Raw genomic sequence first — 17132 nt, 5'->3', positions numbered from 1 at the left:
AGCAGCAGCAAAAGCTGGGAAAGCCCCAGTCGCTCCCTGTGTTTCTTATTTTTAAGTGTAAACTGTGGGTAACTGGGAAGGAGAGCAGCATTTGGGATTTCTGCTTAAGCTTTTGAACTCCTAAAGGATCAGGAGATGAGGTTTAGAGGGAAAAAGAGTCTTTAAAGAGGTGCTGTTGCCTTTTGCAGAGTGCTTACATGTCCCAGCCACAGATCTATAGCTGGGATGGCTCCGACTGGAATGTTTTGGTCTGGTTTGTACCTTATATTAATGTTCTTTTTTTCTCCCCTCTAACTGGTGTGGCAGTGTTCCTCTGGAAGTGCTCGGAGTGGCACACCCAGTTGCTGGGTGTTAGGGTGCTGTTGTAACTCAGCCCCCAGCTGGGTTAGCAGCCCTGTACAGCGCCTGCGCCTGCCTGGCAGGGCAGCGTAAAAGCTGTGTGGAAGCAACAGCCTTGTCCTGTTTTACAAAAGCATGTCGCTGCTCTGTTCTGTTAGGCTCTCTCAGCTTCTGATCGCCAGAGAGCAGAGGTGCTAAACACTGGTTACAAGCTTTCTGCATAAATAAGTAGAATTAAAAATCATTTCCCTGCCTTTTCTGTATTTGCAGCTTCACCACAGAAGCAAACTCTTGGCTGCAGTCTCCTTCCTCTGCTGCCTTGAACAAGATTATGTGGATTCAGCAAAAGACTTGGGCTTGTTTCTGAATACTGGCATGTTTGTAAGTGAACTTAACCACTCACTTTAAGTGTGTAATTGATTGGGGTTCTCACAGCCATAGCATCTGCGCTTTCTGTCAGAACCTGGAGTGTTCAGTGTTTCTGAAACAGAATGTTATCTCCATGTGTGTATTTTCTCCATATGCAAAGTAGACAAATAATCCTTGTTTTGAAAAATATTTGAGGTTTTATTACTGTCTAGTTAGTGACTTAAAAGAGAGAAATGCTTTAGTGCTGTGTGGGTGTCAGCTGATTTAGCTGCAAGCAAGGACGATGAGTGGTATGTGGACAAGCAAAGCATCATTGCTGAGTGAATGAAATTCATGCCAAAACACTGATTTCTCTACGTGCCAAACTAATCCTGGTGATGTATGAGTTAGTTCTGCTTGTAGCTCAAAACTCCCACAGCTTCCTGCTGTGGTTAATTCTGGAGTTACTTGTGTTAGTTATAGAGTTATTCTAAATGATTCTATTTGCTTTCCAGACCTGTTTGTGTTAGGCCTTTCCTCCTCATCCTGAAGGAATAAGGTGTGAATAGCTGTGAACATGGTAAGGGCTTATTGAGATGGATTTTGAAATGCTTTGTTAGTAGTGAAATGGGAAATTTTCTCTTTCCTCAGGACTAAGAATAAATTAGCACAATGAGAACGTTGATTTTGGAGTAGTTGCAGTTAATGGTAAAAGAAGAATTGAGAAGAGTCACTGTGATGCACACATCCATTCTGCTTGCGAGACACTTGAAATTTTATTTTATCAGCTGATTTGGTGGGAGAAATGGTTTTGACATATTATTATTTGTAAATAAGGATGACTAGATTAATTGCAATTCTTACAACTTGTAGAGAGCACTCTATTGAGAGTCTGTTTGCCAAGTAAAGTAAAATAATGAGAGAAAGCCAGTTTGCAAGGGAAACTGGGGCACGTGTAGGTGTAATGTTTCTTGTCATGTCTCTACTATTATTTTAGATTCGAATCGCAGCACTGAACGCGAGCTCCACAATTGAGGATGACTACGAAGGTACCTTCAGAAGCCATAAGACACAGACAAAGGAAGCTCAAGTAAGTAAATGCACAATTATCCTAACACTGAGGGTACCGAGTGCCATCGTCCAGCAGCAAGTTTATGGCAAGTAAAAGGAAAGATTTTCATACAATGTTTCTAGAATTGCGGCACTCGCTGCCTCAGGAATCTATGGAGACCATAGGAAAGGTCTATGTCAGAGATGGGACAAGCTCCCACAGACAGCAGTGTCTGCTGGGCACACAGCAACGAGCACAGACAGCCTCTGGCTGTAGCAGCTTTGCCCAGAAGCCGGGTGTGGGAAAGGAAACCTCCCTCCATCCACCCTGCTGCGCGCTCTGGATGTGGACTGCTGCGCGGAAAGTATTAGCAGTGTGAAACCACTGATAGTTGTAATAAATCCAAGTATGTTGTATTAAGTATATTGATTAAGTTACTCTACAAAATCTGTTTTAACTTTTTAAACCACAGGAAGCAGAAGCTTTTGCTTTGTACCACAAAGCTTTGGACCTTCAGAAACATGACCGATTTGAAGAGTCTGCTAAAGCTTATCATGAGCTGCTTGAGATCCGTCTTCTGAGAGAGGTGAGTGACCTTTAGAGAACAGAACTCTAGAAGCTATTTTTATCCTGTTTTATATCACTTAATTTCTTATTGGCTAGTTAGAAATGCTGGTGTTATCAATTGACAAGTTGTTGGCTGCTCTGTTTACTTGTCTAATTCCTAATGCCTGTGTTGCATTTGTTTTGTCGTTTCTAGGCAGTTCTTTCTGGTGATGAGAAAGAAGGGCTGAAACATCCAGGCTTGATGTTAAAATATTCCACCTATAAAAACCTGGCACAGCTGGCAGCACAACGGGATGACTTAGAGACAGCTATGGAGTTTTATTTGGAGGTACAGTACAACTGAAATAAAATACAGGAGCCTCGATGTTTGCCGGAACTGGCTAAAACATGGATGTACACCTTTCAGCATACATCATCCGTGTCTGTGTCTGAATTCTGTGTGCTTTTTGGTGTTATATATGATATAACTGGTCCGCCATTCAGTCCCCAAGCCAAGTGTCCCTCTTGAAAATGGAAGCAGCACTGATCCTGTAGGCAAGTAGATCAGTGCGTTTGAAATCTGAATCATTGTGTTGTTTGTTGTGCTCTCCAGGCTGTAATGCTGGACTCCACTGATGTCAACCTGTGGTATAAAATTGGTCGTGTGGCAATAAAACTAATCCGCCTGCCTTTGGCTCGTCATGCCTTTGAAGAAGGTCTCAGGTGCAATCCTGATCACTGGCCATGTTTAGATAATCTCATCACAATCTTGTACACGCTCAGTGACTACACGAGTAAGTACAGTACAACAAAAAGTTCTAAAAATATATACCACCTATCAATAAAAATTTGTAAGAATGCGATTATATCAGAGAAAGTCTATCTTGTGTAAGTGGTACAGGAGGATGGGTGGAGATTTGTACTGCATGATAGACTTTTCTTTGGTTTGTTATAAAGTGTGATGATTCATATCAGTTCTGTTACTGGATCAGTTCTGGAATAAATGCCTGTGGTCTCCTAGGTCAGAGACCCTGTAGGAAGTTTCCCTGTGGACTGTTCTCTTGCAGTGCATGTTGACTTTGTCCTTCTGGTAATTTGCAGCTATGTAGTTCCAGGTTTGGGTATAAAACTACAATATTGCAGCCTGGTACGATTAATTGTAGTTACAGCAGCTGGTAGGACTGACCCTAAGATTTTACAGCTGAGCAGTAACCCAAGGATGAACTGGTTCAGATGAAGTTTAGGAGAGAAGTTGTAAGGTGGTAGAAATGTTCAATCTAATCCCTAGGTCACGTAATTGCCCGTGTGAGCAAAAACCTGGTGCAATTCATTGCTTGTTATACTAATGGAATCTGCTGTTCCGACATTTGGTAACATGGAAATGGCAAGTGTTTGTGTTTCTGCTTTATCTTTCTAATTACTTTTGTGCAGGAGTGGAGTCTTGAACATAAATAAAAGATGGACTGTAAATGTTGTTTAAACAAAATTAATGATATTGTTTTTCTGGATATAGTGCTTGGGAAGAAATAATAGGTTATTTTATCTGTACGTAATTATTTGTCATATTTCAAAGCTAATGTTCTATGTTAATGTCGTGTTTAGTTGGAATTCAATGGTGAATATGAAGCCCAGAAATGGGAGCTTTTGAATTACCCAAAGCAGCAACTGACCATTCAATTTCTATTTCTATGTCAGCGTGTTTGTACTTTATCTGCAAAGCTCTGGAAAAAGACTGTCTGTATAGCAAAGGACTGGTTCTGAAGGAGAAGATCTTTGAGGAGCAGCCTTGTCTCCGGAAAGATTCCTTAAGGATGTTCCTCAAATGGTGAGTGTCATCTTATAGCATCTATTGTGTATGTGGGGTGGATTGTTTGTTTTTAAACCATTATATCTCACCGGCTTTTCTGAGCTCCCCCAAACCCACAAACAAAAGCCCAACCAAGCACACTAACTTTAACTTGTCTTCATTTCTTATTGTTTCTTAGTGACATGTCTATCCATAATGTAAATGTGAGCACAGCTGAAACACAAAAAATCCTGGATGAAGCACTGGAGCTACGTAAGAAAAGACAAGCTTTGCTAGTGCGGGACAGAGAGCCAGACCTCAGGCTGGTCCAGCCGATTCCCTTTTTCACGTATGTCTTCATATTTTCTGTTTTTAAAAGGTTTCTCTAAAGCAACTTATGCTGACAACTGCGTGCTTCGTATTTCTTCAGAACCATAGAATCATAGAACGATCTTTTTCTTGTGAAAACAAACGGACAAGACCCCCGATGTTTTTCATATTTTATGAGTTTATAGGTTGCTTTGGTGTGCTTGTGATTTTAGCGTAAACCCCATATTGCTCAGTTTTCAGTGAGGTAAAACCTCCAAATCCTGAGCCTCTCCAGACCATCCTAAGAATGATTTGGCAGCCATTTCAGCTGTTATTGGGTTTTTCATATATGACTAGTTTGAACATGGACTTCAAAGTACGTTTAGCTTTGTGAAAACTGTTTTTACTATTGGGATAATGGAAACTCAAATTATGGTTCTTATTTGCAGCGAGATATAAGGATACTACTGAGATATAAGGATACTACTTTTTCAAAGATTGAGTTTAGTTTGAGTTTATTGCACATCTTTTTTTCAGGAATATTATTAATAGGATTTGCATGTAGGTCCTATCGCAGAGAAGTTTGTGGATAAGGGCGAGGTTGTTTTTTTGTGGTGATTGAATGCAGAATCTGAAAATCGTTCCTTGTTGCTACTTCTTTAGGATTCAGCGCAGAGCGAGTTCCTCGGCAACCACTGCGTATACCTTTTTTTGTCAGACATATTTTTTGGGATTAGACACGTTGACTTCTGTTTTCCCCCCTACTGCAACCAAGTCATCGGTTTCCTTCTGCCTGCTGCCATGCTTTATCTTTGTGTTTTTAAGTGGTGTATCCTAGAAGGAAAGCTTCTAAGGACCTCTGGTCCAGGCCTGAAATAGAACAGGGAATTCAGAAGGGTGTTCTCCAGCTTTTCTAGTTGTGGGGCAGATTTTGACACTCAGCTGGGTGTTCCTCTTCTGCTGAAAAGCTACTTGTGCTACCTCTGAACTATTGGAGAAAAGCAATGCTGAATGCTGTTAGGTTTGTGAGTATAGTTTGGAACATAATGCGACAAGAGTTAACGAAGCTGTGATGACATTGTTTTCATGTGCAGGTGGAAGTGCTTAGGAGAAGCTTTACTTGCCATGTATCACCACCTCACAACATGCGATCCTCCTCGCCCCAGCTTGGGAAGGAGAATTGATCTCTCAGAATACCGAGACCCAGTTCAGCACTTGATTCTTTCTCCTACCTCTGCTCCTGTCAGTGTTATTCAGCCAACTCCTGTCAACACTAATCCGGTGGTGACAATGCCAGATCCCGTGTTACCTTACGCTTCAGCTGCCCCCAGCTTCCCAAGTCACAGTCAGAGTTCATTGGAACCAGGAGCTGCTGTAGGTGAGCAAGGTACTTCCATCTAAGATTCACAATAACTTTTCTACTTATCTGGACATTAAAAGCGCTATGGAATTTGGTGGGAAATGCTGTCTTTAAACTGCATGTTGGTGGATTCATAACCTTTCCAGCGTATTTGTAGAAGAAGTAGAGTTGAGCTCTATAAAATGAAGTTCTGTTAACCATTCACATTAGAAAAGGAAGGTCCTAAACTGGTGAAACTTGTTTGGCAATTTAACTTGTCAGCATCTTTTTGTTTTGTTTTAATTCTGTTTCTAGGTGACATATCTGCAGGTGACAAATCTAAGAAAGGGGTGAAGCGAAGGAGAATTCCAGAAGATAGTGGTGAAACAGCAAAAAGGAGATCCGCTAGAGTGCGGAACACCAAGTGTAAAAAAGAAGAGAAGGTTGACTTCCAGGAGCTGCTGGTGAAATTTCTTCCATCCAGGTACCGAACAGCAGTAACTTTGGCTCTGAGCACATCAAGAGCTGAGTAGAGGAATCTGTGTGGATTTCTGTGGGATGGATGTGCCCCAACCCTAAAACCACTAGACCTGTGTTATTTTTTGAGTGAAGTGTGGTGCATTGTCTTCTCATGCATTTAATAAAAGTGGTTTTAGAGAAAATCGCTAAAAATTAATTGAAAAATAAGAAGGCTTTAATTAACGTGAAACTGAATGAGAGGACGATGCGGATGTCAAACTGGATAAGATCAACAAACCAGGTAATTTTGGTTTGGACAAACTTTGGGAGCTGGATATGAATCTCTGAATGTGCTTCAGTTAATGTTCTTCCACTCTTAAAATGTGCCCTGTGCGCCGTGGTTAGGCTCGACTGACTAGCGAGGGTTTTGTTGATATTGTGGGTCTTGCCCTGCTTTCACACAGGTTAAGGAAATTAGATCCGGAGGAGGAGGAGGACCCGTTCAGTAACTATGAGGTACAGTCAGAGGTCAAAGAGGAGAATTTCCAGCATGTTGGACCACATCGAATGTCATTTGATTCTACAACATTTATGGAATCTGGTAAGGATTCCGTTATAACCTGCATGCTCTGTGTTGTTTCTTCCATGGTGTATGCTTTATTTTCTGTATTTTCTCATCTCTTAACTAGAAGATATAAAAGTATATGTTATTTTTTAAAGTGTAATTTTATGGCATAGAAATATGTTGGTGACAGGTGTGATTTTTAAAGGCTCAAGGACTGCTTAATGTGTGCAAGAGTTCTGTTGTGTGGATTTTCCCGTCTAAACTGATTGGAATACAGTGATGTAATGCTGCACGTATGCAGCACAGCAGGGCTGCTGCGAGATCAGTGCATAAAACGCTCTTGAAACTTACTTGCTTCAAGTTATCATCTGCCTTGACCTTAAACACCTATGTCTTTGTTTTTATCTGCTTTCTAGAAAAACAGGACGTTCATGAATTCCTGCTGGATAACCTGAACAATGGTGGGATCTTGGAGCTGATGATGCGATATCTAAAAGTCATCAGCCAGAAGTTCTTGGTGAAGTGGCCTCCTGGCCTGTGCGAAGTGGTCCTCAGTATCTACAACAGCTGGAGGAAGCATAGCAGCAGTCTTCCCAATCCGTTGCTGAGGGACTCAAGTAATCAGCACATCAGGGTAATGAAACACTTGTCCTGGTGCTTCTTTTTCTTTGCTGCTGTTGCTCTCTGCATACCACAGTACCTGACTGGAATCCCACAATGAGATGCAGGCGTTGCTTGGCTCTGCCTGGGGAGCTGCTTGTCCTGGCTGTCACATCTTTCAGAAACTGCTGTGTCCTGCAGCTCCCAGAGACGTGCTTTTAGCATGATTTATCAGTTCTAATAGAGTTTCATTTCAGCCAGATACAAGAATAAGGATGTACTTCTTTCTAATGTCAGGCAGTGCTGTCCTGACTACCTTATTGTATGAGCCGAGATTTTCATGTTTTTAAATACTGCTTCTGAGTTCAGTTTTGTTTTGTACATGCTGATTTGTAAATGCTGTTGTACCCCTTCAGAGAGAGGGAGAAGCTATAGCTTGGGAATAGAAACCCCAAGAGGATGAGTTGATGGTTTTCTTTGAAGTAAACTACAAATCTAGTGGTGAGGGTTTTTTATTATCCTTTTAATGTATTTCTTTCTGTATACTTTTTTTTTGTATCTTCATGCTTTTTTGGAAGGATATGATGTTGATGAGCCTTTCTTGCATGGAACTGCAATTAGATCAGTGGCTGCTGACGAAAGGGAAGAGCTCAACAGGTGAGAACTGGGTGTTACTTTCTTCAGACTCTAAAAGTACTCTAGAAAGTGAGGAAACGTTTGCAGGAATTCTGTGGATTTTGGAGCTATTCTTACTTAATGACTGTCTTTCTGATCTGTATTTTATTGGTCTGTCAGTTGTTTGCTGGTAACTTCATTATCAAATGTAATTGATTGTTTTGCAGTTTCACCACGAAATTGCCCGTCTGCCTCTGTGAATGGAAAGTTTGGTCCTGACTTCCCAGGAACTCATTTCTTGGGAGACCTGTTGCAGCTGTCATTTGCATCCTCTCAGCGAGATTTATTTGAGGAAGGCTGGATGGAGTTTGTTGCTCGGGTGTACTGGCTGAAAGCTCGCTTTCTGGCACTGCAGGTTTGGTTTAATTCTGGACAAATACCTTCCTTTCGCAAAGAAAACTTTTCCCAAATTAAAATCAGTGTTATTCAAAGATGCCACAGTGGATTTGGGAAGCTCAGCTTCTTTAAGCCTGTGGATAAAATCGGTTCAAAACAGGGATTTCATTTTCATTTTTAATGTAATCACCTGTCCCTAAGAAGAGAGGTACAAATGAAGTAGGAGGTCTCACATGCGAAGCCAATAGCCTGATATGTTTAGTCTGTATGTCTTTGTTTCAATTAACTCGTGTTCAGTGTAAAAAAACATGTTTGGCTCAAAGTTATTTTGAATAATGTTGTGAGGCTGCAGAACGTGGATTTTCTGGGGCTTTGGCTAGTGGATACTATCAAAGCCTCAGCCCAAAAATGCAGCTTTTGGCTGAAACAGACTTTTTCATTGCTCTTCCCTCTGCTTTTTCGAGGAAGTACAGTTCCTCTTTTGGAGACATTCAGTTTGATATGCAGATTCTGAAGGAGAGGCTTTTAAACCTATCACTAAGGGAATAATTTGAAAGAAATGTTATTTGATCCCAGACTTTTTTCCCTATAAGCGTTTCTTCTTCAGGACATCAAAGAGTTTGTTTATGCATCAATTAAGCTTGAGTCTGTTGGCAGCCAGTAATGCGATTCAGTTTCAGAAGTGTGACCTAACCACTTCCTTCTATCTTTAGTTTGTGCTTCTGAGGATTCCTTCCTAATAAACTTGAGGAAAAACGAGAGTTGTGATACAACTGCTGCCATCTTTTCTTTAGTTAGAGTCCTGGTTTGCTTGTGTGGCTTGTGTTCTTGTGGCCACACTTTCTTGACTTTGTGTTTTTATTTGCATAAATGGAAGAGTTATTTCTGCTGTTTTGCTTTTCCATGCTTTTTGAAGGAAAGGTATTTTAGCAACCAAAATTAATCTTTCAAATTAATGCAAGCTGAACTCTATCTCTCAGATTTGTTGCAACTGTTACTAAAGTCACTGGTAAGATAGACTGCTTTGGTTTTTTAAATTAGAGATTGTCAGTTGGGTTTGTTTGTTATTTGGGAGGATGTGCTGTCGTCACACGGCAGTGCCTGCACTGACTTTAAACTTATTCCACATGCAGATGGGACTCCAGGGGTTTTGTTTGTTTTCCTCCTGTTTCTGTAGGGAGACATGGAACAAGCACTGGAAAACTATGATATCTGTACTGAAATGCTGCAGAGCTCCACTACAGCGCAAGCTAACGCTGGTAATGAGGGCAGCGTTGTAATACGGTTACCTAATCTACACATGGATTCTGTCGTTTCTTTAGAAGAGGTAAGAATTAATTTGGAGGTGTATTCTTGCCACTCTGTCCCTCCCAGTTTCAGAGGTCATCTATGAATCGGCTCTTGTGATGGAAGTTTGCCTTCCCTGTGCTAGAGCTTTTCTAAGAGTGAAAGGACAGATTCGTAGTTAAGTGACGATGTCAGGACCATCATCTCCTTTTCAGAAAGACCTTTTGGGTCTGTTGTGTTGGACCTGTACAAATTAAGATTGCTTTTATGCAGAGCCAGAGCAGCTACATGTAGAACTGATTATCTGATTATCTACTGATTATCAGACTGTTTTATTCCCTGTTCTTAAACATAAACCTCATTTGCTTAAATGAGCTCTTGGCTTTAGTGGTCTGTTTTCCACACAAAAACTTGTGTACACTTTTAAACAATGATTTGTCCATCTTTTATTCTTTCTGTTGTTGTTCTGGAGGAGGAACTCCAACACAGGAGATGTGATCTTTGCTTTGAAGTCCACCTGGATGTATTTTTGCAGTGTAGAAATGTGTGATTTTGGGGATGTTAGGCAAAAAAGTTTAAAATCGTACAGTATCTGACTTTAGTACCAAAATAATAATTAAAAATCTATGGAATGGGTGAAGTGTTACACTGGAGGGATTTTCTTCCTGGTTTATATTCCTGGCTGTAGCTGCAGAGTTCCTGTCGTGTTGCAGCTAAACTGCCAGGAGAAATGTCAGTACTCAAGTGTATGTGGAGACAAAATCAAAGTTGGTTTATGCCATCTGTGATGTCTGCAGATTGAAAAGAACCTCAAATCTCTGGAGAGATGCCAGTCTTTGGAAGAGATCCAGCGGCTGTACGAGGCAGGGGATTACAATGCAGTGGTGCATCTGCTCCGTCCAACGTTATGCTTTAATGGTTACGGCAGAGTGAAGCATCTGGAGTTTGTGACATCCATACCAGAGAGACCAGCACAGCTGCTTCTCCTGCAGGTTCTGTTGTTTCCAAATAAGCCTTGTTTAGTAGGGGATTAAGGTTTATTCCTGAAAACAGGATGAAAGGGTTTCTGGAGTGGGTGTTAGTGGTTCGTGAGTCTAACTTACAAAGGAAAAACGCGGAACCAAAGCTGTAAACAGTCTGAATGCGTAGCTTTATTCACGTTACTAGCAATATGCCAACTTTTGCTAACTGAGAATGTGGCTGAAGATATGAAGTGTCTGAGGCCTGTATGAAATAGCTAGAAAAATTATAAATGAAGATAAACGTGAATCACTTGCAGAGGCATCTTCTGGATGAGTTCGTGCTGTCTGCATCTGCTGTGAATACTTCCTGCTTTTGCTGGTGTTGGTGACGATTTATTACCATTCTGAAACTTAGAAGTTGCCCAGCATATGAATGATTCCTATAATGTAGAGTTTGTCCTGCATGAATGACAAACTGCTGGTAGATACAGCCACTATACTTGGTATGGGTTTAATTTGTTTGACGCTGTGGGATTGATGTCCAAGTGAACTCGGCTGTAGGAACAACTGGAGCCTATCTGGTTCTCTGGTGGGGAAAAAAAGGTTGCCTGAAAATAGACTGTTGCTTTGGACTTAACCAGTTCCTACAGCCTCCGTGACATATTGTGACCCAGACCTGGCAGAGGCAAAAGAAGCAGGAGGTTGTTGTTATAATTGCTCCCTTACAGATACTGTTTTGTTATTTATGAAGTAACAAAATGGTAGCACAGGATCATAGAGCTCCAAAGCCTGTTTCTGTAGAGCCTCTGTTCAACTGCATAGCATTTGAATGAATAGTGTAGGACTATGGCCATCCCTTTCCTGAATGTTACTGCGTCTCTTATTAAAGCAGAAAGACTCAGTGATGATTTTTTTTTTTTGCTTTAAATCCTGTCATCGAGGGTCCCTGCACTTCCTTTTGTCCTTTTTTAACGTCACGTTTAAAGGTGTTCTGTTATTGTTCCGTTAAAGTTGCCACATTAACTTTATACAGTCTATTGCTTTGCCCTGCTGTGCATTCGTGGTTTAAATTAAGCCGTTGATCCCTATAATAGATTATTTTAATGTTTACATTCCTCAGGACTCCCTGCTCAAACTGAAAGATTACAAGCAGTGCTTTGAAAGCTCAGAAGTTGCCTTGAACGAAGCGATTCAGCAGATGATTAATATGACAGCAGCCTCTGCTAAGGAAGAGTGGGTTGCTACGGTAACACAACTGCTCGCAGGAATAGATACTTCGCTATCATCAGTCAGCAGCATCCTGAAAGACTCCTCCGTAACACCAAGCCTCGTTCGATTAACAAGCAACCTGATTCAGGTAACCTGTTGTTCCCCTCGAGAAGTGCTATTGTGTGCCACAAACTTTCAGACATGACACAGCAGCTGAATTGCCAACCACCCACAGTTCGGGGTTACGTTTTGGTTGAGGGAAGATGAGTTTTACCATCTCAGTGTGTTAGACATGCACTGAGCACACCTGGGGCACCATCAGTGACAGCAGGTGCCTTCAAACACCAAGCTGCCCAAAATAATCACAGGATTATTGTTTGTGTACAGTGCAGCTGGAAAATGACATGTACACCAGTTGATCCTATTTGTAGGACTTCTACTGCCATTTGTTGTGAGAAGCTGAGACTCAACTTTTGGATTTCTTTGATGTCTGTTTCGTTATTAGATCATAGACTGCAGCATGGCAGTCCAGGAAGAACAGAAAGAACCATATGTCTCCTCAGTGCTTCCATGGATCATCTTGCACAGGATCATCCAGCACGAGGAAGATGCTTTTCGATCTCTTTGCTGCCAGCAGCAGCAGAACCAGGGAGAAGAAGGTGGGTTGATGATTCACTTTTACATATTGGAGCTGAGTTTCTTACCATCTAGTCCTGGAATATAAATACTACTTGTTTGTGATCTTATCTGCTGGCTGAAGGGAGCAGAGGGAGAGGCAGACATCACTGTCTTATCGCAGAGGAAACTTGTATTGCATTGGCCAGTTGGATTTAACTCAGTTCTGTGCTACTAAAATATTCACCAACTTTTTTCCTCCAGTGAGCCCCGATACCCCTATGTTGCCTTCGTCCCTCATGCTGCTGAACACTGCTCATGAGTATTTGGGAAGAAGATCCTGGTGCTGCAATTCCGATGGTGCTCTTCTCAAGTTCTATGTAAGTGTTACCATCGTAGAATAGTAGAGGGAGGGAGGGGCCTCTGAAAGTCCCCAGGCCAGCCCTTGCCTCCCTCAAGGATGCTTTCTTCTCAGAAAGTCAAGAAGTCAAGAATCATGCTCACTTATCTTTGGTACTCAAAATGATATTCAAATGTCTTAATAGTAAGAATTCTTCTGTTAAAGAAAAATCGGGAATAGTGAATATGAGAAGAATGACAGCATACCTGAGTATTGGAATAAAATGCTTTATTCTCTGTTTGGAAGTCAGTTTTCTAAAATCTGGCAAGTAATAGAGATGAACTTTTAAGTGTTGATATGAAATTGAAAACAAACCTGAGAACAGTTTATTTCCTGTCATAATTTTAATTTTCATTGTTCTGTGGCCTTACCTCATTGGGAAAAATAATTGCTTTTCTTCTCATTTTTTTCCTCCCCCTCAGTTTTGCATCTTTCAGTAGTATTTTACTTTGTTCCTCAGACTTGAAAAAGAAGCAGGAATAGTAAGTAGTCTGGTAGTACTGAACATGCTCACAAGTTGTTACTCCTTTAAAATTGCTGCTAAAACAACCCAGTGGGATTCCATGTTCATCTTTTCTTGCTGATTCTAAATCAGTTGCTCACTTCACAGTATGGAATTTGTCAAGTGTTAGATAAAGTTTGCACATTTTCAATATAGGCAAAGCCTGTTTAACACGTAAGAAAGGAATTTTCCTGGCTGACAGTGAAATAAATTCAGTTTTGAATTTTTCGGTTAAATTTGCTTCTTCCAAATCCCGATAGTAAAGATTTACAAGCCCATCACTGCCCTCAGTCACGCATCTGGGATGCAGTGATTTCTCCCGGGCCATATGCTGTTACCCTGGTTTGGTTCTGAAGCTGTGGTGTGTCTGGCTGTTCTGCCGTTTGATTCAATTTGACTCAGTTTGTTATACCTGCCTTGATTTTATAGCGCAGACCAAAAAAAGTAATTTGATTGTTTTCACATTATTAAGTATGTATAACCTCAAACATGCATAGAGAGTTCATCTCCTGAAGAGGGGTGATGAGAATGAGAAGTTACTGCAGCCCTTTGTTCCCTGTGGCTGGAGGCCGTTCTGTGCTTTGTTGTTCAGTGGTGGTTTTAGAAGATCTAACACTCTCCAGGAATGGGTGTCTGGGCAGTGCTGCTGTTGCGTTACTGGGTGAAAAGTTTCTGAAGTCTGAAACACTTAAGCTGATACCTGTTCTCATTGATTAAAGCCAAGAGTTCATGAATTAACCTAGGGAAAAATCCTATAAAAGCACTTCATTGCAGTTACAGGGGCATGGAAGTCTCCCCAGTTACTTGGGAGAGATGAGGTTACAGGAACAGGAGTAAGATTTGGTTGTAATTGAAGGGAAATATGTGTAGTTCTTTAGTGTTCATCGTCTGCCTTCAGACAGCGAGGTGACTTCATGCAATCTTCAGCTTTCTTTTTGATTGATGTTTCTGATGTAGGTTCAGGTACTACAAAAAGAACTTGCAGCATCCACTTCTGAAGATACTCATCCATACAAAGAAGAGCTGGAAACAGCTTTGGAACAGTGTTTTTATTGTTTATATGGTTTCCCTAGCAAAAAAAGCAAAGCGAGATACCTAGAAGAGCATTCAGTACAGCAGGTAAGAAATATATTATTTAATGTCCGTGGAATATCCTAAAATGATGAAAGATAAAAACCTCTTTGGTTTTAATACACCTTAATAGTCTTTGGAGAAGGGTTACTTTTATTTCAAAAAACATGGAAGCTTCTACGAATACAGAGGGGCAGGTGTTTCAAATGAAATACTAGCGTTCACAGAATCACTGTGTTGGAAGAGACCTCCAGGGTCATTGAGTCCATCGAGTGTTGTCCTCCTGCACTTGGCGCTGGTGAGGCTGCACCTCCAACCCTCAGTTCAGTTTTGGGCCCCTCCCTCACAGAAAGACATTGAGGGGCTGGAGAAGAGGCTGAGGGGAGACCTCATCGCTCTCTGCAGCTCCCAGAAAGGAGGTTGTGGTGAGGTGGGTGCTCATCTCTTCTCCCACGTAACAAGGGATGGGATGAGATGAAGTGACCTCAAGCTGCTTCAGGGGAGGTTTAGACTGAATATTAGGGAAAACTTCTTCACTGAAAGGGTTGTCAAGCCCTGGCAGAGGCTGCCCAGGGCAGTGGTGGAGTCCCCATCCCTGGAAGGGTTTAAAAGCCATGGTGATTGTGGTGCTTAGGGACATGGGTTACTGGTGGAGCTGGCAGTGCTGGGTTTACAGTTGGACTTGATGATCTTAAGGGTTGTTTCCAACCTAAATGATCCTGTGATTCTGCGTGATCTTACTGACAGTGATCTGCCATTTTGAAACTACTAACAAATTAATTTTATTGATCTTTTACTTTCCTGTTTTCAACAGAGGAGAAGTTTGAATTTAAAGGAAAACTAGGAAGGTGAACAGTCAGCTTGAGAGAAGAAAACTTAAGCAGTCAGCCTTGCAGTTTATGAACATGATAAATGTCACTGTTAAAAAGTTATGCAAGTAAATGATATTATAATCTATTCTGAAATCTCTGACAGTGGATATCTGGTAGCCGATTGAGAAACGTGTGAAGTGCAGTTCAGTTTGGGAAAACAACTACAGCAGAGTGCTTTGGGAAGAGAGCCATAGCATTAAGGAAGGGACAGAAAAAGCAGGTTAGAAATACTCTGCCCTGAACATCGAGTTTGTTCAAAAACCTCCAATGAATTTTGCATTTACCAAATGCAAGTGGTCATGGAATTATAAGTGAAAAAACATTTCATACAAGCAAAATGGTTATCTGGCTCCTTCGGACGGCCTTTTTAAAATACACAAAATACCTCTAAGTTATTACTCAGTGCCCAATGACCCTTTCCGTGAAAATTTTTTTTCTGATGTCAAGCCTGAATCTCCCCTGGCGGAGCTTGAGGCCATTACCCCTTGTCCTGTCCCCTGTCACTTGGGAGCAGAGCCCAGCTCCCTCCTCTCAACAACCTCCTTTCAGGTAGTTGCAGAGAGCAATGAGGTCTCCCCTCAGCCTCCTCTTCTCCAGGCTAAACACTCCCAGCTCTCTCAGCCGTTCCTCATAAGGCCTGTCCTCCAGCCCTTTCACCAGCTTTGTTGCTCTTCTCTGGACTCTCTCCAGAGCCTCAACATCCTTCTTGTGGGGAGGGGCCCAGAACTGAACACAGGATTCGAGGAGCGGTCTCACCAGTGCCCAGTACAGAGGGAGAAGAACCTCCCTGGACCTGCTGGCCACGCCGTTTCTGATACAAGCCAAGAGGCCATTGGCCTTCTTGGCCACTTGGGCCACTGCTGGCTCATGTTCGGTCTCTGTCAACCAACACTCCCAGGTCCCTCTCCTCCAGGCAGCTTTCCAGGCTGACTTCTCCTAGTCTGGAGCTGCTCAGGGTTGTTGTGCCCCAAGTGCAGGACCCGGCCCTTGGCCTTGTTAAACCTCATGCCATTGGTCTCAGCCCAGTGGTCCAGCCTGTTCAGATCCCTTTGCAGAGCCTCCCTACCCTCCAGCAGATCGACACTTCCACCCAGCTTAGTGTCATCTGCAAACTTGCTAAGGGTGCGCTCAATGCCTTCGTCCAGGTCATTCATAAAGACATTAATCAGGGCTGGACCCATTTTCATTTGTTTCCCACTAGAGCAGTGTGCATTTGCTGATGAACTAGAAAAGCCATAAAACCTCATCAGTTGTTGACTTTTGAATTTTGGAACTTGAGGTATTTTTTTCCCCTCTCTTCTCCCTCCCTCTTCAGGTTGATCTGACCTGGGAAGATGCTTTGTTCATGTTTGAATATTTCAAGCCTAAAACACTTCCGGAATTTGATAGTTACAAAACCAGTACTGTGTCTGCCGATTTGGCCAACCTTTTGAAGAAGACTGCTACGATCGTTCCTCGAACAGACAAGCCTGTGCTGAGCCTGGATGTTGTATCTGCCTATATCGAAGGAACATGCAGCAAGGTATTGTTAATTGCTTTAAAAAACCTGAAAGGCGTAAAAATGGCTGTTATTTTTATATTGACTTTGAGATTGTTAGGGGAATGATTTATTTCACGATGCTGAATTTCCTTGGGTAATTGCATTTAAATGAAATAAGAGGGATGCCACCAAAGCTCTTTGCCTTGCAACGGCAAGATATAATGTTGATGAATGTGGAGTCAATCTGAGATCTTCATCAGCATTTTTAAGTGCTCTGCGCGTGTGTGCAAAACTTCCAGTGTCTTCATATTCAATACCTTCATTTGCTATGAGGGAAAGGTTACTATCACTACAAGGAATAGGCAAGCTTGCAGCTCATTT

The 17132-nt window shown here is 41.8% G+C and overlaps 1 protein-coding gene across 6 annotated transcripts in view; it reads left to right on the top strand.

Moving 5' to 3' along the window:
* The first annotated feature begins 603 nt into the window (after window positions 1-603).
* The window catches only part of CABIN1 (calcineurin binding protein 1), an 83037-nt gene continuing 66508 nt past the window's right edge, over window positions 604-17132 (top strand). For 4 of the 6 annotated variants that reach the window (XM_069871390.1, XM_069871388.1, XM_069871389.1 and 1 more), the window contains exons 1-21: window positions 604-720; window positions 1203-1267; window positions 1685-1777; window positions 2211-2324; window positions 2499-2633; window positions 2898-3078; window positions 3980-4109; window positions 4270-4419; window positions 5474-5766; window positions 6034-6202; window positions 6642-6778; window positions 7159-7376; window positions 7921-7999; window positions 8185-8372; window positions 9531-9680; window positions 10438-10632; window positions 11723-11959; window positions 12317-12470; window positions 12691-12806; window positions 14286-14447; window positions 16587-16793. In XM_069871390.1, the coding sequence (XP_069727491.1) occupies window positions 1265-1267; window positions 1685-1777; window positions 2211-2324; window positions 2499-2633; window positions 2898-3078; window positions 3980-4109; window positions 4270-4419; window positions 5474-5766; window positions 6034-6202; window positions 6642-6778; window positions 7159-7376; window positions 7921-7999; window positions 8185-8372; window positions 9531-9680; window positions 10438-10632; window positions 11723-11959; window positions 12317-12470; window positions 12691-12806; window positions 14286-14447; window positions 16587-16793 (3111 nt within the window). In that variant the 5' untranslated portion in view covers window positions 604-720; window positions 1203-1264. The remainder of the gene's footprint in view (window positions 721-1202; window positions 1268-1684; window positions 1778-2210; window positions 2325-2498; window positions 2634-2897; window positions 3079-3979; window positions 4110-4269; window positions 4420-5473; window positions 5767-6033; window positions 6203-6641; window positions 6779-7158; window positions 7377-7920; window positions 8000-8184; window positions 8373-9530; window positions 9681-10437; window positions 10633-11722; window positions 11960-12316; window positions 12471-12690; window positions 12807-14285; window positions 14448-16586; window positions 16794-17132) is intronic. The other 2 variants (XM_069871385.1, XM_069871387.1) reach the window with 1 other exon arrangement.

The sequence above is a fragment of the Phaenicophaeus curvirostris genome, chromosome 17 (genome assembly GCF_032191515.1).
Source record: "Phaenicophaeus curvirostris isolate KB17595 chromosome 17, BPBGC_Pcur_1.0, whole genome shotgun sequence".
In the NCBI taxonomy this organism is placed as follows: domain Eukaryota; kingdom Metazoa; phylum Chordata; class Aves; order Cuculiformes; family Cuculidae; genus Phaenicophaeus; species Phaenicophaeus curvirostris.
This window is presented reverse-complemented; position numbering and strand designations above follow the sequence as displayed.